Source organism: Rhinichthys klamathensis, unplaced genomic scaffold (genome assembly GCF_029890125.1).
Source record: "Rhinichthys klamathensis goyatoka isolate OS25496 unplaced genomic scaffold, OSU_Roscu_1.1 h1tg000183l_1, whole genome shotgun sequence".
Classification (NCBI taxonomy): Eukaryota; Metazoa; Chordata; class Actinopteri; order Cypriniformes; family Leuciscidae; genus Rhinichthys; species Rhinichthys klamathensis.
Genome location: NW_026606711.1, coordinates 969,850 through 992,280, shown reverse-complemented (window position 1 = coordinate 992,280; position 22,431 = coordinate 969,850). Strand labels below are relative to the sequence as shown.

At 38.9% G+C, this 22,431-nt stretch overlaps 1 protein-coding gene across 1 annotated transcript in view; it reads right to left on the bottom strand.

Moving 5' to 3' along the window:
- The window catches only part of LOC130094950 (membrane-associated phosphatidylinositol transfer protein 2), a 53,730-nt gene extending 33,773 nt beyond the window's left edge, over positions 1–19,957 (bottom strand). Inside the window, 2 exon segments of the mRNA XM_056261560.1 lie at positions 9,970–10,163; positions 19,936–19,957. Coding sequence (XP_056117535.1) covers positions 9,970–10,047 — 78 coding nt within the window. The 5' untranslated portion in view covers positions 10,048–10,163; positions 19,936–19,957.
- Between the last annotated feature and the right edge of the window lie 2,474 nt (positions 19,958–22,431).

The window sequence follows — 22,431 nt, the reverse complement described above, 5'->3', positions numbered from 1 at the left end:
AATTATATTGCAATGTTTTTCCCCCACTATTTTCTATTAATGCAGAGTGTTGCTTGTCAAGTGATTTTGATTTAGCACCAAAATTGTCACCAAAACTGTAAAAAAAAAAAAAAAAAGTAACAAAATTGTCCTTAAAAACAAACATGAGAATTTTTAATAGATTTGGGGGGAAATCTAATTGCCATTTTTCTGATAAGAATTGGGATTAAAAATTAAATAAAAAATAAAAAACATTTTTAATGTTTGCTGTGCTTGTTTGTAGGACTGCACAATTTGTTTTGTGATTTTATAATAATATGGCTATAAAATAATAATAATAGTAATAAATAATTGCAAGCAGCAATTATCAGGGCTAAGCACAAAAAGGCAAAAAAGTCATGCAAGCATGGCTGGGAGCATCAGCCCAACAGCAACAATTAAATTAATAAAAAACATATTTAGATTATTTTATGCAAAATGGCTTAAAAATCATTAATACAATTACTAGTAATACACTTTCATTACTTATCAGTTATGACCAATAGGTGGCTGTAATCAAATTATTATGGTGTGGTCAGTGTGCTTTTAGTAACTTTTTGCCTTCATGGTCTGAAGAAGATCTGAGCCAAATTTGGTGAAAATCGGACGAACAGAATAAAAGGAATTTGAAAAAGTAGGTTTTCAAAAAGAAATTCAAAATGGCGGATAGCAAGTTCGACCAAATGTGGCATAATTGGTATTGTTCTCTGTAAGACTCAAGGAATCTATCAAAATCATATTCATTAAAATAGGCAAAACTAATAAAAAGTTATTAGTATGTTTTAGGGCTATCACTTTTGTGAAAAAATCCTGTTCGATTTTTGAGACGTAAGTGTTCATTGAATCGATTGTAAAATCGATTTTCCATGTCTAAAGACGTTTCCATTTTCATCACCAAATTTAGGCAAATCCATGGACACCTAACAGGCATGAGGACGAGCGTAAAAAGGGCGCCTGAGATGCACAAGTCAGCAATATTTCTGATGATTTATTGGCGTGAAGTTTCGTGCACAATGACAAACAGGAGCGCAACATTCAGGGATTGAAATTAACACCCTCCGACCCGCCAAATGCGGGTAAAAATATACTTTGGCGGGAAACGCTGTCAAATCACGAGCCAATCTGGCGTGTTTCTATGTTTACTCACTTTCTTTGCTGGGGAAGTTCGTGTAAGCCAAATCTGCGCGGATTTAGCGCAAATACGCAACTCGTGAGTCCTCATGATATATTAAATACAGCGTATTGAGCAGAATCTGCGCATTTCTGGCTTACTTGAACACACACGTCACTAAGCAACAAATAACGGTGCGCTTGTTCACTTGCATTGAAGTAATAGCGAATATTAAAAACCATTTGGTTAACAGAAAAGACACTGTTATTTTCCGACATCCTACATGTTCTGTGTACTGTATTGGTCTGTCCACCTAAAACACATTTTTGGTAAAAAAAAAGAAAAGAAAAAAAAAGGCTGTTAAAATCGATTCCCTATTTTCGTTTTCGATACTTGTGTTGGTTGGTCCGATCGATTGTGCAATCGATTTCGAACGTAAAGTGACAGCCCTAGTATGTTTTGAAATTTCATTTCAATTTTGACCAGAAAGTGTCGCTGTTGTGAAACTTTTTGGCATGGTCCCGATGACACATATCAAGTTTTGTAAGGATACGCTAATGCGTGCGTAAATTACAGCATTTTACTACAAAATTTTAAATGGCCGACGGCCAAAATGGGCAATATGGGAAAATTGGGTATAATTTGACTCGGTATGCTGCACTGAATCAAAAGAGAGACCAGTTTTACGGTTTTTGGGCGAACTGTTCAGAATTTATCAGCAAAAATCTCTTGGCACTGTGTTGAAACACTGCATGTAGCCTCAGGTCATGCTTGTGATTACATGTACCAAGATTCGTCTCAATATGCTAAAGCGTTGCAGAGATACAGCCTCGTATTCATTTGGTGTGCTATTTGTCGAATTCGTTCACACGTAACTTTTTGCCAGCATAATCTGAAGATGATCTGAGTCAATTTTGGTGAATCGGACAAATTGTCTAGGAGTGGCGAAAACATTTTCATGACGGAAAATGGCGACTGAAAAATTATGAATTTTGTTTCTAGCTCTTACGGTTCGGAAGTTATTAGCATAAAGTAAACGTAAGTGCAACTTTGGACAGTTGGTGGCGCTAGAGGGATTGAGTTAGATACACCAAAATTGCTGTGGTTAATGTTCGGACTGTTCTCCATCTGTGTGCCAAATTTCATAACGAAATTTCTTTTGTTTAAGAATTTTCAGATGTTAAAGGTGCAGTATGTAAGAATGACAACTAGTGGCCGAAATAGGTATTGCAGTCCAATTCAAAATAACGGAGATCGTCGTTTCTCCAGCCACCTGCTCCTCAGACTGGACGGCGCTCACACGGGTTGCCAGTTTGAGCACACGGTACAGGAATGAGCGCAATGGACAATTAAAATTGGCAACGTGCAGTATCACAGACCAAAATGATAACAAACATTCCCGCCTGGAAACGCACATTTCAAAGGCTGTAGAAGTGTTTTTCAGAGAAACGAGTATGTGAACTTAGCATGTTTCCTCAATATATGCAAATATATTATGGTATTTCTATGCTTTAGTAGAGTGAAAAAGTTACATACAGCACCTTTAAACCATCTAACTTATTTTAACAGAAAACCGCAAGGAGAATGCTACAAGTTTGTGAAGAAGGTTGCCGCCTGTTGCTTCCCAAATGCATGTTAAATTGACCCAAACTCAGAGGACATGCAGAGATGGGGTTGATGTGGAGCAGCATTTACTCTGAACCGAGCCGCTGGAAACACCAGCGAATAATGAGCTGCTCGCGCGTAAGGACACAGCGCTTTACTACGATATATGCAACCCATATATTTAATCAAATTGCAGTATTTGCAATTAGATAATCTTATTAATAAATAATAATGAACTGCTTATGTTCAACAAGCACAGTTGAATTTAGCATTGTTTTTTCCCCTTTAATCACGACCCAATCAGGACAGACTTGTGACCTGATTTGGGATCACAACTCACCAGTTGAGAACCAGTTTTTTAGTGCAAGCAATGTTTTAACCTCGCTGCGGTTTCCTTCACTTTTGTTGAGTTTGCACTCTATCAGATGTATGAGATGAACTCACAATAGTGAAGCAACCCACACAAGAAGAGACCATGATCTTACATGTGCAATTCAATTACGATATTCATCATTTGACGAATCAGTGATGTCTACAGGATGAGTAACACAAACAAAGTTTAGTGCTTAACATTCCTTGATGCTTAAACTTGTGCATCTAGGCTGGATAAACTACATTAATACTCTGGTACTGAAACACACTAAGACTCTCATATTCAGATGCAGCTCAATTCTGAACATGATCGATCACTTGATGATCACATTATGTTTCTGTTTAGACACTGACAGCTGATAGAAGCTCGAATTAAATGACCCAGTTTGATAGAATCAGTCCCTCAAATGGTTGAAATAATAATAATAATAATGACAATTTATTTTTCGAAGGTAGTACTGATGGTGCGAAAGGTACTTTTATGCTGAGAAAGCAGTTCACTCATAGTTTATGACAAAAATAATGCAAACTGAATATATTAGAAAGGCCAATAACTGCTGAAAGGTCATAATGAAGCCGATAAAATGCACGGTTGGCACCAAGAGCTGTGTTACAACCACCGTAACTGATAGAAAATCCCTGGCAGGATTCCTGTGCACTCCAGCTAATTACATATTTCACATGGATGACTTTAATTCAAATGAAAAATAACTAGGCCCTAAAAGGAGCATCCACAGAGATTTCCAGCTCTCCAGTTGAAATTTACCACCTGGGATTTGCCCTCAAAACATTCCGATTTCTTTCCGAAGCCGCGCTCAACTCAACCCTTAATTTAGCATCTCCGTGGACGAGCGAAAAGCAAATGCTGCCCTATATGGACACGGACGGCCAACATCATGTGAGAGGTTTAACCTCGTCGCGATGCACCTTCGCTGCCCATCTGCGGAGAGCAGAAATCACGGGAGTGAAGTTGCCCTGGCAACAGGCCTGCATCATCATGACCTCTCCCTCTCGCACCGCAAACAAATGACTGCAGTGAGCGCCACGCTCCGGCTGATGTCACAGGTCTCCATGGCAACCGCAGCTCAGCTGTGACGCTGCAGAGGAGGGAGTCTGACCGGAGGGGAGAGAAAGGGAAAACAGGAGAGCGAGAGATACAGCGGGAAGTGTGATGCTGCTGTGACGGAAGCTTTGGAAAGACACATTCCTGCTGGTGTATAGAACAAAACTGACAATATTCTTGACAATCTCAATATAATTATGAGCTTGCATTGAAATGGCTTAAGAGGGTGATTTTATACACTTCAACCAAAACCAAGCCACCGTTGCCAAAAAGATGGTAACACTTTAGTTTAGGGTCCAATTCTCACTATTAACTAGTTGCTTATTAGCATGCATATTACTAGGATACTATTTATTAGTACTTATTAAGCACACATTAATGTATTATTCTGCTTGACCATATTCTACTTCCCTTAATCCACCCAATACATAAACATAACATCTACCTTACTAACTATTAATAAGCATTAAATAGAAGTTTATTGAGGCAAAAGTCTTAGTAAATAGTTCGTTAACAGTGAGAATTGGACCCTAATCTAAACTGTGATCAAAAATACATTTAAAAAACATTTTTAAAAAGAGGCAAAAGATGTTTTCCAACAGTTTTTTTATTAAATGAAACAAGAAAGAATAGTATCCAATTATTTTTATTTATATGTACAGATACACCAATATATAATGTAATATATAAACATATAAGAAACATTCTTCTACATATATTTTTGTGAAAACAATTTATATAAACAGAAACATTAATCTACATACATTTTATATTTATATTACTTCAAATCACTGCAATATCCATGATGTGGCTTAATTTGATTGCAATCTAAATCCATAACACACTGGTGTGACTCAACTCGGAGGACACTAGGACTGGGTGATAAAACGCTAACGAGAATTATTGCGATATAATTTCCCTTGATAAAACGATAACAAGAGTTTGATAAATGCTTGATACAATGTTTATGCGGCAAAAGCGTAACGAAACAGCACTCGTGTGGGGCGATCATGCGACCACTAAACATCGCTGTGAGATCAGTGAAAACTGCTTGAATTCAGTGAAGAACACAAATGTGTCTGTGATTTAAACAAGTTTAAAGCCAGATAAAACAGCGCTGACAAACAGGAGAAACACTGTGCTAACGATGCAGTCAGAAGGCTTTTCAATCTACAATACACCATTTACCACGGATTTACTGTAGTAACACATGGTACTGTGGCAGAAATGTGGGATATTCATATCGAATTTTAGTGTATTATTAATGTGGACATGTATTAAAGGAGTAATGGAATATAGTTACAGTATTTATTGTGATTAAGCTATAGCATTTTTATACTAAATGTATTTAGGCTACAAATACCATAGAAACCATACAGTTACATTCTACATTGGTAATGAGGTGCTATATGTGCGGTTTTACCTGGTTATCATGATCTAAAATGTAAGCTACTATGGAAGACCAATGGTTAATTTTAATAAAACTCATACAGTCAGAATATTTCAATTTTACCCCCCAAAAAATGTTACGGTTTTGTTAATGACCAAATGTACAGCTGCATCCTAACTCAAACTACTACCGTCAAATGTGCATTTCTGAGACAAAAATGTAATATTAAAGGGTTAGTTCCCCCAAAAATGAAAATTCTGTCAGTAATTACTCTCCCTCATGTTGTTCCAACTCCGTAAGACTTTCGTTCATCTTCGGAACACAAATTAAGATATTTTTGATTAAATCTGAGAGCTGGATCACTCCTCCATAGGCTTCTTAAGGGATCGAAACTGGCCGGCCCAAAAGTTATGAAAGACATCGTTAAAATAGTCCGAGTGACTACAGTGGCTCAACCATAAGTTTTTCAAGCGGCGAGAATATTTTATGTGCGAAAGTGAATAAATGAATAGTTGAATAAAGTCGTTATTTTTGTTTGTTTTTTGCGCACAAAAAGTATTCGCGTCGCTTGATAAACTTAAGATTGAGCCGCTGTAGTCACTCGGACTATTTTAACAATGTCTTTCATAACTTCTGGGCCGGCCAGTTTCGATCCCTTAAGAAGCCTATGGAGGAGTGATCCAGCTCTCAGATTTAATCAAAAATACCTTAATTTGTGTTCCGAAGATGAACGAAAGTCTTACGGGGTTGGAACAACATGAGGGTGAGTAATTACTGACAGAATTTAAATTTTTGGGTGAACTATCCCTTTAATATTACAGCCTGCACTGCAAACTGTGCTGAAGATACGAAGTCAGGCAAAACGAACCTGTTTCATGATTTAAAACAATATCAACCATTAGAACATGCAAAAACATACAATTTTTCTGAATAAAGATATTTAGAAAGTTCTGACAATAAAGAGTAGTTTAAAACCAGTTAACGGTCAACTTTCACTTAGGAGCAAAGATCTGCCTTCAAACTTGAAAGAAATAAAGCTTTCACATTTATTGTGATAATTATCGATATGGACTGATATGACATTTTTTATTGTGATCGTTTTTTTGGCCATATCGCCCAGCCCTAGATGACACACACTGGCTTATGAAGTAAAAAACTCATCTTTGGTGCATCTCACACACCAAAAACCACCTCACCTCGCGGAACTAGTTTTGTTTATATTTCCACCAGCGTTGAGCATCTGTTCACGGTTTCTGACCAGAGTTCTGCCGTGTAACATGAGGCTTTCTCGCTGTAATCGGAAGCATGGGCACACAAACACACCGGTTTAATACTACACCAGCGGGGTCACTCTGACAGTGTACGAGCATGCCGAACCGTGTGTGTGCCCACCGCACACTCATTAGGGGAACTCTGCGACGGCATGTCAACAGATGGAGCTTATAAAAAGCAGGACTTGGAAAGTACGCCTAAAACAATCCAAATAAACAAGTGAAACTAACTTCAACAAGGAAGAGGACACAAATGTTCTCTTTAGATGCAGATTTAACGTGCTAATTGGCTTAAAACTTCGAATCTCTATGCCAAACCTACACGATTCAACCATCAGTCATATGGGCGCCACTTCACACTTTCGATGACTCACACTTTTAGAAATCTGCTAATTAGACACTCGTTCCCCAAGGACTTCGAGTCTTATGCGAGTCAACATCGCTTAGGCTCGATTCTGATGTCCACTGACTTAACAGCACAAGTGCTTAAATTTAGCATGCCTGCTGCAATTGGATAGTAACGTCTTGGCTGTCTATAGGGGCCGTTTGCTTAATACCTCACTGACAACAACACTGAGCGGCAGCTGCATTGACAGACTGCTAATTAACCTTATAAGACCATTCAGAGAAAGCAGAACATGTGGGTGGAAGCTCAGTTAGATCTGTGGCCGTAACCTCACTGTGAGCTTGAAGAACAATCGGAGCATGCTGGAGACGTGCTAGTTCACTATATTTCACCCAAACCTCCACAGACGTTTCACTAGACACAGCTCTGATGAACGCTTTATGTAAACCAGCAACTTTGTGGACCACAAATTAACTCAAGTTTGACGTTAACATGTTGGTAAACTATTGCCACGATAGTCTAAAGGTATAAAACGGCATAGCATTCACATGTATTGGGTAAAACACCCTATTTTAAATACAGTGTAGAACTGTACAATTTGGGGGAAATCTCTAATTGCACTTTTTCTGACAAAAATCGCAATCTTAAAAAAAGTTTCAGATTTGCTGTGCTTGTCTGTAGGGCCAAACATTTTGTGGATATATATCAATGTGACTATAAATTAAAAATACTGTGAAATACTGTAAAATAAAATTATTATTTACTGTTATTATTACTAAAATATTAAACAAAAGTCATATTATTATTGCAATATTTGACTGTAAAATAAAAAATGTGTATTTATGAAAAATAATATAGTATACTGTAAACTTACAATACTAAAAATCTTAATTTCTTTATTTTCAAATATTACAAGCTTTTATTTGTGCAGAAAACTGCAGGGAGACATTAAAGCTTCTCTTTTGCTGAAAACAACCAATTAATTATTACGGTTTTACTTTGATTAATCATACAGCCCTATTGCATTGAACTATGTTTATTGAAACGCACATTACTTTCGACTTGTTCGCCAGCTTTGTTTTGTTTTTTTAGCTTGGCCCAGTGCATTCTGGGCAACTATGCCATGGTTCAGACCACAGGTTACAACATTAGCCCTTCTAGAAACACTCCCAACATCTACATTAGCACATCGCAGTGGAGCGTATTGATTGTTGGCATCAGCGTTTTTCCACGGTGGTTTCGGCATCAGCACAATGCGTAAGGTGCTTCCTGCCTCGCCAGCACCCACAACCTGCCTGACATCCTCTCTCAGGGGATCGCGGGCCAGATTTAGTCAAATATATAGAGCCTGTGATACTGTTGTGCCCTTCCAAAAATAGACGTGAGGTACGAGACGTGAAGGACCATCTTTGTTCTGTAAAATTGCATGTGTGCATCATATCTGAATGATTCAAACATGCATGTTAGTTTCATTGCATTTGACCCAGAGAGTACAGCATGTTTCAAAAAGGAAACACCAAGCAAGCCAGCTGTGAGTCACATCTTTTTGTATGTTACGCACTTCACAGAAACAACAGAAGTGCGTGACGTGCTTAAAAGGAAAACCCAAAAATGAAAATTCTGCCATTTTTGTCGTTCCAAACCCACAGGCTGTTATTTTTTCCGTTGAACACAAAAGAAGATTCAACACAGCTCTTTTCCACACGATGGTTCATAGTGACCATGTCTGTCAAGCTTCAAATAAGCTCCAAAAAAAAAAGCACATTAAAAAATAATCAGAACGACTCAAAATAAGTCCTCTAATAAATCATTTCCTCTGAGGAACAGACTAGGGTCGAATATTGACACATATTTCACTATTCAATATGATACGATTTTGATTCACCAGCTTGCAATTCTATTTCATAATTTGGATATATATCAGATACAATACATGGCGTTGTAATAAACCATTCATAGAGTCCATACCAAGACAGAGTTTCAGCTGGTAAGTTAAGTTAGTTTTTATTAATAATAAAATTATAATACCAACTTTATAATTACATAATAATGTTTCTAAACAAATTTGTTTTTTTTAAATCTAATATAAATTGAAATTTAAATGTTGAAGAACAGGTTTTGTATAATGACAATGAATATGCAATATACACGCAAATATTTAGGAAAACGCTCGCCTCTAGAATAATTCTTCTGGCCAACTAATCGAGTTTATGGTCACTGAATGGCTTTTCTGAGATAAATGTAACATTACGTGACATATTGTTTACAAGCTGTTTCTTTGATCTATTGTGCCACTTTAAAAGTATTTATTTAGCATTTATCAATTGAAAACAGCATAGACTAAAAGAAATCTAAGAATCGATAACGGTTCATAAAAGTGAGAATCGACTAAAATTGAGAAATCGATATTTTTTACCCAGCCCTAGAGAAGACCAATTTAAGCTGTAGATCTCAAAATATGGCGCAGATTAGACGTCGTTGGTTCTTGTGTGTCTCACAGTCAAACGTTATTGACGTCAAGCCTTATACGAGTTGTCATACTTGATGTTGGATATTTTTGGTAGATAACAATTTAAAATGTTGCATATAACTTGCATGTAAATTATGCATCATATTTTGTGATTACATTACAATTTGGAATGTAGCACACAAGCTGTACAAACTACTTTTATGGAGTTTTTTAATCCATTTTGGAGCTTGTCAGACGTTGTCATTACGAACGTCATTGTGAAGCCGAGTAAATCATGGCAGAATTTTCTACTGCTTTAATGCAAGATAAAACCATGAGCAAACCTGAATCATGTAGAGTTGAGCGATGCGGTACTCCTCGACGCTCATGGGCATGGGGATGCGGTACTCTTTGATCAGCATGATGGGCGTGGAGCGGGGATGGCGCTGGAAACGCTCCGCTGGGTCAGGGGCAAATCCACCAGGACGGCCCTTAGCTCGAGTGCATCAGAGAGAAGGAGCAGAGCTCATTCTCAGACCTGGGGAGAAGACACAGGCAAATCAGACTTGAAAATCATCTAGGGATGTACAGGGGATTGCTTTTGAGATTACTTAAATGTTGCATAATATGGTTCTCCAGAGAAAATATAAAAACATAATCAATCTTCACCATAAACCATGAAACGGTTTAAAAACTCTTTTGTTCCCATTTCTATTGGACTTTTGCATGAGAAGGACAAAGGCCTATGATTGTCTCTGGTTTGGAATGATTACTTAACAGTATCTATTGCTCTATATTATAACTTTTATTCAGATTGATCCATTCTGTGATAGATTTAGAATTTTTTTTTAAATTGTATTTATTTTTTCTTTTTAATGTCTTATTCTTATTCTGGAAATGCAGCATACACTGTGCCCAAGACAAATTTCCCTAAGGGGACAATAATAAAGTATACAGTATACAGTAAACCGCATAAGTATAGCAAGATTTGCTTAAATGCTTAAAGGTGCTCTATGTAACTTTTCTACTAAAATTAATCCTTTTTTTATTGCCTGTGTGTGAAGGGGTTGTAATCACACATTAAAATGATCCACTTGTCGGGTTTTGCTATTACCTCTGAAGGCCAGTATTCCTATTTCTATGTGAAGTCTCCGGGTCGGATTTACCGCGAAATCCAACGGATGTGACGTGCATGCGCGCTCCCGAGCCTCTCTCCTTATATACAGTCTATTGTAGACGGTCAGGGAGTTACGTCCGGTTAAAGGCGCACGTTTTTCGGCTTATATCTCAGTCAATCTTTGATCAGTATTCCCAAGACTCTAATCGTTCGTAGTGCTGGACGGGGCCTTTCGAACGAGCCCACCCCCGAGGTCCAACTCGCCCGGCTCCCCGAGTTATAGCCGTTCGAAAACGGGGGTCCCAGCGAACGGCGATCCGGTAGGGGGCATCCCCGAGGCCCGCCACTCTAGCGTTCGGGCAAGGGTTCCCCTGGGACCTCCTCCCCCGAATTTGAGCTCTCTGGGTCTTTGCGTTCCAGAGATACGAGCGATTTTCTTCTGAGATCGTGACGTCACCGGCGTCCGCAATTTTGCAGCGCGCCCGATGGTTTTCTGCTAATATCTCCGCGAAAACACCACCAAAAACTATGGAACTTATATGGTTCTTTTCAGCTCGACTAGATGGTCCCAACGAGCTCGGTGCTCGCCGAATCCGTCTAGCATTCGCCGAGATATTCGCGTAATAGACGGTATTGTCTATGAGTTCGAGCACGAGCGCTCTTGTAAAATTTGGTTGCAATCTGAAACATCACCACTAGAGGCCGCTAAAAGTAACATAGAGCACCTTTAAAACAAAAAAGAAACTTGATTCAAGATATTTGTTTCTGAAAACAAGTCTTAATATCTTATGCAAGTTTGCTTTTTGAGTATATTTATGTTGTTTTTGAACTATGTTGAGATATATTTATATATCAATATATATATATATATATATTTACAGCAAAACAAGAAAAAAATATTAAATTAAAAAATATAGCGTTTTGTTCCATTTTGAAGAACCAGGGTTAACCAGAGTTAACCCTGAAGAACCAGTTAATTCTGTTTGTGCAATTTCTCTCTCTCTCTCTCTTATATTTACATGTATAAATATAAATTATATATATATATATATATATATATGTTATGTAATACATTATGTAGAAAAAGTGGTAAAGCATCATAAAAATTTGAATGCATATTAAAAACTGTATTTCTCTGTTTACAAAGTAGCATATTCCATATTACTTCATAATCACTCACAAAACCCAAAACCAACAGATGTTCTGTATAATCGCACAGGCATTATGTATTCAGACATAGTGGTCTGAAACACATGCAGCGCAACCAACTCGTCGTTAATAAATACAGTGTTACTGTACGGCAGAAGCGCTGCAATGGCATCCAACTGTCTGCGAATGACATCTATGCAAGCGATTTCCAGAAACAAAACACAAGGGGCCTCGTTTTGACCTTCGGCTGCCGTAAGAAACGTAAATCCACCTGCTGATGACACTGAGGTCCGGCAGACACCGTAACTCTCCTGCAGTTCCACAGGGTGTGTCACATGACACAGGCCGCTTAGTGTAAGACGGATTATCCACAGACAACTTACCCAACTCTTCCCTGAGAGGTAAAGCGGACAGCTGTGTGTGTGTGTGTGTGAGTAGAAAGGTGAGCTGGTGTAAACACAAACACCATAAGACTCATAAACAATCAGCAACCATCGACTAAGCAACCATCTCAGGGCTCCCAAGAGGGGCCATGTTAGGTGCAACAGCTGTCAGAGCTAAAAATGGCATTCATGACGAAAAATATCGTGCTATTTGGTCTATAAATAGCTTGGCTCGGTTACGTCACGCACACATGCAGTAAAAAGGATTGCGCTGTAATTGCGCTGTCTTGCCCCTGGTGAAAAGGAAGCATTCAACACAATTACAATAGATTGGCTGGACCCTCGACGAGTCTCTAAATATAGTAACAATAATCAAAGGCTCACAAAAGGAAAGGTTAGAGACCAAACTACTGTTTATCACCACTGCCTCATTCCAGGATACCCTAAAGCTAAGGCATTATTATAGGAAATTAGAAGACATTTAAATAGTCATTGTTTACTCATCCTGATAATTGTTTTTAATTTAAAAGCATTCGAATTATTTAAATTTGAAATGCTACAAGTACACTACTGTTCAAAAATCTGGGCTTAGTACGATTTTTTTTTTTTTTCAAGAACTAAATGATTTTATTCAGCAAGTATGGATTAAATGAATGAAAATGACAGTAAAAGCATTTATAATATAATAATAAAAGCTGTTCTTTTGAGCCGTCAATTCATCAAAGAATCCTAAAGAAAAATAAAATGCATCACGGTTTCCACTAAAGTATGAAGCAGCACAAATAACTAATAAGTTGCATTTTTAGGTCACTGCATGCATGCATTCATTGAACGGAAAAGAGCAGCTGAGATATTCTCCAAAACTTCTCCTTTTGTGCTCAAAATAAAATAAAAAACAGGTGCTGGTTTGGAACGACACAAATGCAATCCCATGCAGGTTTGTAACGACACCGAATCTAAATTAAGGATATCAAATAAAATAGTTCAGTGTTTTAGAAAGGACATCCAAAGTAAAAACAAAGGCATAACAAAGAATTATGGCATTTATTCTCTTTTCGCATATAAATATCCGAATATCTGTGGTTTCGTCATTCTTCCACAGGACAGGCAATAAAAGGTCACAGCTGGAAGTGATTCTCGAGACTAAGAACAACGCTGTAATGGTCACCGCTGGTGAGTCACAGCTGCCAGCACTGGTGCATTTTGGTCCTGAACTAGGTCAGGGGCCCTGAGCATTGCAGCTACACTGGGCTTGTGGCTAGACCTGAAATATCAGCCTTAAATGATAACCATCGTGAAGGCCTAAGACTTTCTGCTGCATGCCAGAGACAGATGCCACAATACAACACTGACAAAGCCTGCTTTCTTAAACACGCATCTACCTATACTTCAAAGAAGTATCTTTACTCCCACTGAAACCAGTTAGTCTGGATACCACACCACTGCCGTCACCCGGATCCCCAATAGCGGCTTTTTAAAACAAGTCAAGCACTATGGGATTCATTTGTGTCAGATGTGTCGCGCAACACTGACATATGCGACTATGGAGAGGGATTTTCAGCGCATTATCTTCCTATTTCTCACCAGCTGGTTAAAATGATACCGTAATACATTCGAGTACGTGTTGTCATCGATCTGTAACAACAAAAAAGACATGCACTGCAGTTCGCATCAGATGCAATTTTCCATAATTATGTTTGGAGGGTTTCTAAAAATTCCTCCCGTTGGCAAGTGTCTACAGTGCCTATAAGAGGACAGTTCCCCACTGAGACCGCTTTCCCAGGACCGATGTGTCCAAACAAACGGACACCACAATTAAGCACATCGCGGAAGCTAAATGCAAAATACAGTAGTGTGCGAGCGACTAAAAAGGGGGCAGTAACATTTAATGGCATATTAATTATCATACAGCATTAGATGAGAAATGAAAAAGGTAATCGCTTGTTTGTGTCAAGTGTCCACATGGTAATATTGCATATGTCACATTTCAACAGGCTGTAGATCAAAAGGACTCCTAGTAGAGAACCTGTTTTTATCTAAATACTGTTTTTATCTAACAGTATTTGTAATGCACACACTTAAAAATGTTGACATCATTGAAATGTAAGATCCCCCCTTCCCCCCCGAACCTCCATCTTAATACGCCGAGGCGTGCATCAGTTAAGTTGCGAGGTGAGGTGAGGCTGTCAGGGTCTTAGGGAACACCAAAAATCACAGCAGAGACATCACAGATGATTTTGCATGTGCAAATACTGTGGGATTGATGAGCATTCCTTTAGAGACTCGGATCAAAAACAGGAAAACAAACATGCAGATTGAACTGAGCCCTCAGAACTCTCCATCCTCTCAAGAAACACCTGTTTATCAGTAGCGTCGAGAACCAGGCACTGAGATTCAACACGTCTGTCCAAGCATAGACGGTTTACCTGTTAGATGGCGCTTATCATGCTGTCTATCCAACTGATCCGATCAATGGACAGAAAGCAGCCGGTCCGAATCCCATTCCCAAACAGAAGCATTCTAGCATCCTGCCACCATTGTTGTGCTTTTTTATCCTCTGGTCTGAATGAAGATGTCATCAAACACTGCCAGTTAAAATCATCGGGGAAACGTGAAGGAAAAAAAAAATGTGTCTCTTTTTTATCTCTTTCTCACTTGCAAGCTTTTTCCTCTGCCGTTTCGCCTGTATCCACCTCTTGTGGGGCTATAAAGCTCTGTTTCCATGGAAATGCAAAAGGCTGTAATGGGATTGGCTGGAGTCGGTGTGATGAAAGCAGCTCAGGGACGGCCCACTAACTGCTGTGCTCATGAGAGGCTCCGCCCCCTCCTGTTTGCATTCGCTCTTCCAGACTGACTGATAGCTATTAGATTCAGTCAGTAGAGAGAGGAACATCTGCAGCTTAATATGAGCGCAGGTCCGTCAATAAGCATTACGCAGCATCAATGGAATAAAAGAGAATTAATGGGGGGAAAAAATTAACAGGGAGGAGCCATTGAAACTGACTTAATGACACCAACCTCATAAATTGACTCAAGCCTTTGAACACTTGAGCAATTCCTGCACTGATTTTGGAGGGAAACCTACCGGAATTCTGTGGAACAAATTTAAACATGTTGAGGCAAAATATTTAACACATCTATTGCATTCCCCGCACTGATTTCGGAGGGAAATCTACTGGAATGTTCCAAATAAATGTAAACATGGTGAGGTAAACATTTAAAACACTGCAGAGAGTACTACACTCTCATTAGTAGCTGAAAGCAGAATTAAATTAGCCAAAATATTTAATAAACAAACACACAAGGGAAAGGGGAATGCGTTGATGTTTACCAATGAGGGCTGATCCAATTTTGTGGAATTCGGCAGGCATTAATTCTGACCTGCTAGTAACATATTTCAATACTTCGAATCAATTATTATTTACACATGCACTGCAACATAGACTTTGGAATTTGCATCATACCAATTTACATACAAGCCATCCTAAATAGCAATGCATGCTTGCTTTTTGAGCTACTAATACTCACAGTAAGTGGACAGATGGGGTTTTTAATGGCAAATATCAAAATCTAGACAGAAGGGACAATTTTAGTGAATTTTAAGTTAATATCGTGCAAGTGTTCTTTCAAATTTAAACAATTTTATGTAAATCTAAATGTGCCATAATTGAATCATTTAGGCTATATCGGCCATCCTGCACTCTAAATATCAGCATGAGCCACTGAAAAACCTATTGGGTCGACCACTACCCACAATCCCTTGTCCTACAGAAGTGGAATTTGTGCCGGGTCTCTTTCCAAAAAAAAACGAACAAAAAAAAAGACGAGGAATTTGATCTGAAGCTGCCACTGCTGTACTGTCTTAGTCTTACAACACTTATGTACTTTCCAATCAAATGTAAGGTACATTCTTCTAGTGTGTGCAGTCAAAGAATGTGAATTGTGATGCAACCAAACAAAAAGAAAAAAAATGCAAAAAGTGACCTTTTTACATCATAATTTATCACTAGATCTTTAATTGCAAAAGATATCTGGACAGAAGCCATCTGTGTGCTCTCGAGAACATTGTGTTCTAATGTTTAACCCAACTACAGACATTAATGGCCACTTTGTTTTACTTTAAAGAGACAAAGTGACCTTCAACTTGCAAATATACAGTCTCTCAGCTTGAGCTCATGTCATTCGGTTATTCATCTTTCAAAACTTTTAAATGATTATTTGCATGTACCAAAATTTCCCTCAAACATCTGAAAGAACATGTTCTTGTTTAACCAATGCAAAGGTTGCACTGGAAAAACTTGCGTAATAAAATCTGGTCCCACAATTCACTTTAATGAAATCTATCAATGATGAATATTGGCTCACTAAAGCCACGCTGCGGTTCCCAGAAACACATCGACCTCTGAGATTAATTCACTTTAACAGTGCTAATGTGAGGTCGGCCCGTAGATTAGATATGCGTGACATTTCATATGGCGCTGCCTTAAGCTGTGCAGGGAAGCTAAGAGCTCTTTATTGATTTCTTTAAGGTTGGCGTCCACCACGATTGGGCATCTCGAAGCCGTGTACAATTACGACAACGCATCAAGTTAGAAAGTCAGCGCAGCAGCTCCAGACATCTGATTACATATGGAATGCCTACAGGGGGGAAACTGAAAACTATTATGATAACAAGATGATGACAAAGCTAATTTCATCTGGCCTTAAATTATTAAACACTAATTATTTGGTAACTCTTGAAATAATGGTTACTTAATGATATAATGATAGCCACATTACAATGTTTTAACGGATTCATATTTTACTTTAAAATGATCATATTAAATATTTTCTTTAATATTTACACTACCGTTCAAAAGTTTGAGGTCAGTAAGATGTTGCAATTTTTTTATTTCGAATTTTGAAGTTTCTATTCAAGGAATCCTGATAAAAATTGGTGATAATCAGAAATGTTTCTCGAGCTGCAAATCAGCATATTAGAATGATTTCTGAAGGATCATGTGACAATGAAGACTGGAGTAATGATGCGGAAAGGTCTTTAAAATTGTAATAATTTTTCACAATATTACCATTTTTACTGTATTTCTGATAAATCCTTGGTGAGCATAAGAGACTTCTTTCAAAAGCGAAAAAAAAAAAAAAAATTACTTATGAACGATAGTGTAACTAAGTGTCAAATTTTAATTAGTAACATGAATCAAGAAATGTCACTTTTACCTCACTTAAAACCTTAAAGGGATACTCCACTTTTTTTGGAAATAGGCTCATTTTACAACTCCCCCAGAGTTAAACTGTTGAGTTTTACCGTTTTTGAATCCATTCAGCCGATCTCCGGTTCTGGCGGTACCACTTTTAGCATAGCTTAGCATACATCATTGGAGTGGACAAGACCATTAGCATTTCGCAAAAAAAAATGACCAAAGAGTTTCGATATTTTTCCTATTTAAAACTTGACTCTTCTGTAGTTACATCGTGCACTAAGACCGACGGAAAATATAAAGTTGCGATTTTCTAGGCTGAAATGGCTAGGAACTATACTCTCATTCCTGCGTAATAATCAAGAAACTTCACTGCCGTACCATGAGAGCAGCAGGCGTAATGATATGACGCAGTGCCTGAAAATAGGCCACCTTCCGTCAACACAACGGAACTATTTTCAGGCGCTGCGTCATATCATTACGCCTGCTGCACTCATAAGAAAAATCCCTCTTGCTCTTCCCTTTAAAAGAAGTAGTATCCATGTCTCACTATGTGATGTTCAAAAACAGAAATCATGTTGGGGACTTTGTCATTTGTCACATGTTTGACATTTCACATTCTTCTAGCCGACCTGACGAAGGAGCACCAACGCCACTCATCCGTTATCCCGCCATCAGCAGGTTTCTGTTAACAGACCCGTCTATCTAGCAACAGCAATTTGTTAAATTTAATTGATCTGAAGTCCTCTGGCGTCTCAACGCTGCCGACATTACGCAGACACAGGAGTCTGACACTTGCTGGCTCTGAAAGCACATGACCCACGTCACTGGTCCAGCGCAACTGCTGAACACGGCAAAATAAAACAGGATTTTTAATGCAACGGTAAATCCATGAGCACACAACGGTGACAAAGGACTTGCTTTGGACACATTGTGTAACAGGACAGAGAACAAGGGAGTGTTTTGAATATTACAACTGTTGGCTATTGTGATAAATAGTCTTGTACATCTCGAAAGCGAAGTTTCAAAAGAGGTTATTTGATATGGGCATCACTGCCATAAGAATTAACACCATTATCTCATTTGTAGGTGTCAAAGTTTAGATCGAATTCTTTAAAATTAAACAATTAGCACACAGTATCTGCTAATATTATTTACAAACCTCTAACCTTCAGTAACTTCATCATGTGTCTTGTTGAGAAGACATGTGCTTGCTAAGTGATCAGAAATCTACCTGGTGGATGACAAAACAAGGTAAAAAAATAATAATAATAATAATATATATCTTATAAATGGAAGTCTAAAGAACAAAAACTGGAGGGAAACCACTAGGGATGAGCACGAGTACTCGAGGACTTGGACGTGACCGTGACGATTGATCATGAAAATGAAATAAAGTGATTTGAAAGCATGCAGTGATGCCTGGAATCACTTTAATCATGGAAATACGTGCAAGATGTGCAGCTGCCATATAGCCTATATAACATTATAATGAGAACACTATTCAGTTTCAGCCCAAATGCAAAGCCCATCATTACTGACTATGATTGGGTTATTTGAGACTTGCTTTTAGATTTTTTTCTTTTCCAAAAACATTGATGATGATATTATTAATAATCCAATAGTGAATTTTTTCATTTTCACAAATGTTACGTTTTTGTTGTGTATCTATCTAGGATATCGGATTAATCACATATTATAGGATGTGTCATCCAGAACAGGCTTTCTTTTTCAAAAACATTGATGCATTATTTGATAATGTTATTTTGCTAGTCATATTTTTATTTGTCAACATTCATTTTCGTAACAGTGTATGACGGACACGTCCCGCCACTAGTACTCGTTTTTGAGACCTATCAATGCTCGAAATGAAAAGTTTACAAAATTGCCTATCCCTAGAAACCACCCAAGCAACCACATAGCAACACCCTGGCAACCAGCCACATGTAGTATCATGCCACCTGAAATCAAAAAGCATCACTAACCTTTTCTTCAGAAACGTAGTTTATACATATTGTGTAATGTCCTAGAATCCAAATAACAAGTTACACAAAAAAAAAAAAAAAGAGTATGATTTCGTATGTAAAGTGCAATACTTTAGCAGGGATACTGTGCATCGCTGCCAAAACAGAATAATCCATTCTAAAGTGTTTCCTTGTTCCTAATTGCACACAAGGGCGACGTGCTTTGCTTCCAACGTAGCTTTTGTGAAAACACCATAAAATTCTTATCAGAACATCCGAAGTCTCTTCTGCTTCAGATAAATTAGAGGCAAATAAGTCGGAGGCAACGCGCCGCTACACAAGACGCATGAATAAATGGAGGAAGAGGGAAGCGCAAACAAACCCTTGACGTGAGGGGCGGATGATGAGAAAAGGCAGTTTATTTATAGAGCGGGCCAGCTGATAGTGGCTCGCCTCCGTGCTCACTCGTTTCTTTAAATTATTGTAATAAATCACTCACCTCACGGGGATTTGAGCTCAGATAATCGTCAGGCACTCATCTCACGCGGAGCTTCTACTCTGAGCTATTAAAAAGCCTTTTTAGGGTCCGGTTGCAGGAAGAATAAAACCTATTGAGAAAACGGCTTCCGTCGGGAGTCTGAGATGGTACGTCGCTGGTGTTGGCGGAGCACATTAGGGGGCTCGGGGTATAATGCATGAGTTTCATAAGGTGGATAGCTGATGTGACTGCTGATATGCTGTTGGGTAATGGGGAGGAACAAATAACGTGGCTAGGAGGGAAAATGCAAAAACACTGTGACATACAAATGCAGCCAAACACATATGAACTAAAGAAAATCTCCCAAACTCAAGTCAACCAATGATAGCCGGGATTAATATATGCAAACATGACACCTGTACGCTGAGAACATATCAATTTAAACCTACGCTAATGCTAAGCACAAAATTGAATGGCAATCTTTCCTCAGCCCTTCTGCATTGCTTTGCGTTGCAAATACCTGCTGTGATAACCAATGCAAATCTAAAAACCTCACAATAAAATGCAAATCGCTTAGCAAGTGAGCTACAAGGCTGTTTCGACAGAATGATGAACGCAAGCGGGTCGCTGTGTGAGGTGGAGGGAAAATTCCATTGGCCCTGGTACCCTATCAGACACGAGCTCGGAGAGGAACTTAGCCGAAACGCCGAAGCCAAAAACCTCACCACAGACACTAGCAGTAATGTAGCTAATCGAAGTCAGAACCACCAGCTATAGCGTTTCTGGCTTCAATTAGCTGGTAATGATGAAAACCATAAATGGTAACACTGCAGTTTTGATGCAACGTGCCAGTTTCGACATTAAGCTGCGTGTAAATATTCAAAAGGCAGAGCAAATATGAAAAATCAGTTTGTAGAACAGAAGGACTTGGGCTGGCATTGATTTTTATGTGAAATTAGCATAACTTGAGGCTTGAGAAATCGATCACACTGTTGAATACTGCATCAGGTGTTTGATATTGAGTATCATTTTACAGCCAGGAGATTAAACACAAAGCTCACACGAAAACAAAATAGACTCATCTACAAACTCCTGCACATACAATAGTTTAAAACAACTATTGAAAAATTGTGATTGTGGATCAGAATTTGATGACAGATTTTGTGTAAGAGAGACAGAAAAATGCCATCTGAGGACTTATTTTCTAGGGATGCACGATGATATCGGGACAACATCGGTTTCGGCCGATAAAAGCTTAAAATGACCATCATCGGCATCGGCCGATATGAATATTTCTGCCGATGAGCCTTGCCGATAGGGTGGCGTGTTTCCTATGCGCACGTGACGACCGTGAACGAAGCACGAGCGCCAGCAACTTAAACTTCCAACTAGGGGTGTACGTCTCACGCGGATTTTGATCGTGGACGATTAAAATGTCTCTTCACGATCTGCTTTTGAAGAAAAATCATAGTATCGTGCATTCTATCAGTTCAATTCTGGCGCCTTCATCTCAACATACTGTACAACGCGACGTACATTCACATCACATCACATGTAAACGCAGAGGTAGAGCTACACTCACGGGACACTGCAATTCACAAAAGTTCATTATTTGCATGTGCGTCAAAGTCTTGCTAGTTAAACATGTCATTCACGTGCTGATGCGCTGTTCTAACATCAGCTTTTCTGAGCGCGTAACGTTAACGTTACACCCGACGCTCACAGGAACTAAAAGCCTGTCACAGCGCCTACATACTGGACTAAGTTATCTTTCGAGTCTCATTGCGCTAATACTGTCACACACAAGGTTTAGATAAACAAAAGCCCCTTTCACACAGCGCTTTGAACCCGGCAAATTGCCAGAGTGCCTTCTGTGTGAACGCAAACACGACCCGGGACTGATGCCGGGATCGATGCCGGGTTGGGGACCTAGTAACATTGCCGTGTTCAGACCCGGAACGCGCGCTGTGTGAACAAAAGCCGTAACCAATGCAGTGTCGTAATGATGACGCTGAAGTGAAAGCAGGCTAGTGAAATGGTACGTAATGCGCTAACGTTAGTTTATGATCGAATCAGAGAAAAAAATCCACATGCGTGGTTTCTCCAGAGAGAAATCGCAGCTCATAAAGCCTAGTTCACACTACATGATTTTAAAACGTCGGGCTGAACTGTCCGGTTCACACTACATGACTTGCTCTCTGTGAAATCAGGAGTGTTCAAGTTGTTGAGCTGTTCACACCACACGACACAACGTGATTGATCCGCAACAGGAGGTGACGCACTACACGAGTTGACAACAACTCTGTCACCCAACGATTCTATCTTGTCTACAAACCATGTTTTGTCACAAAAAATCACGCGATAAAACGAACCGGAAATGACGCGAAACATCACGCGCGCTAATACCCAGCGAAGAAGACGAAGACCCATGCCTTGCTCTGATTGGAGCAACCCATGCCTTGCTCTGATTGGCTGTAGCTCATGACATCACTGAGGTTGAGTCGGGCGACAGCTCTG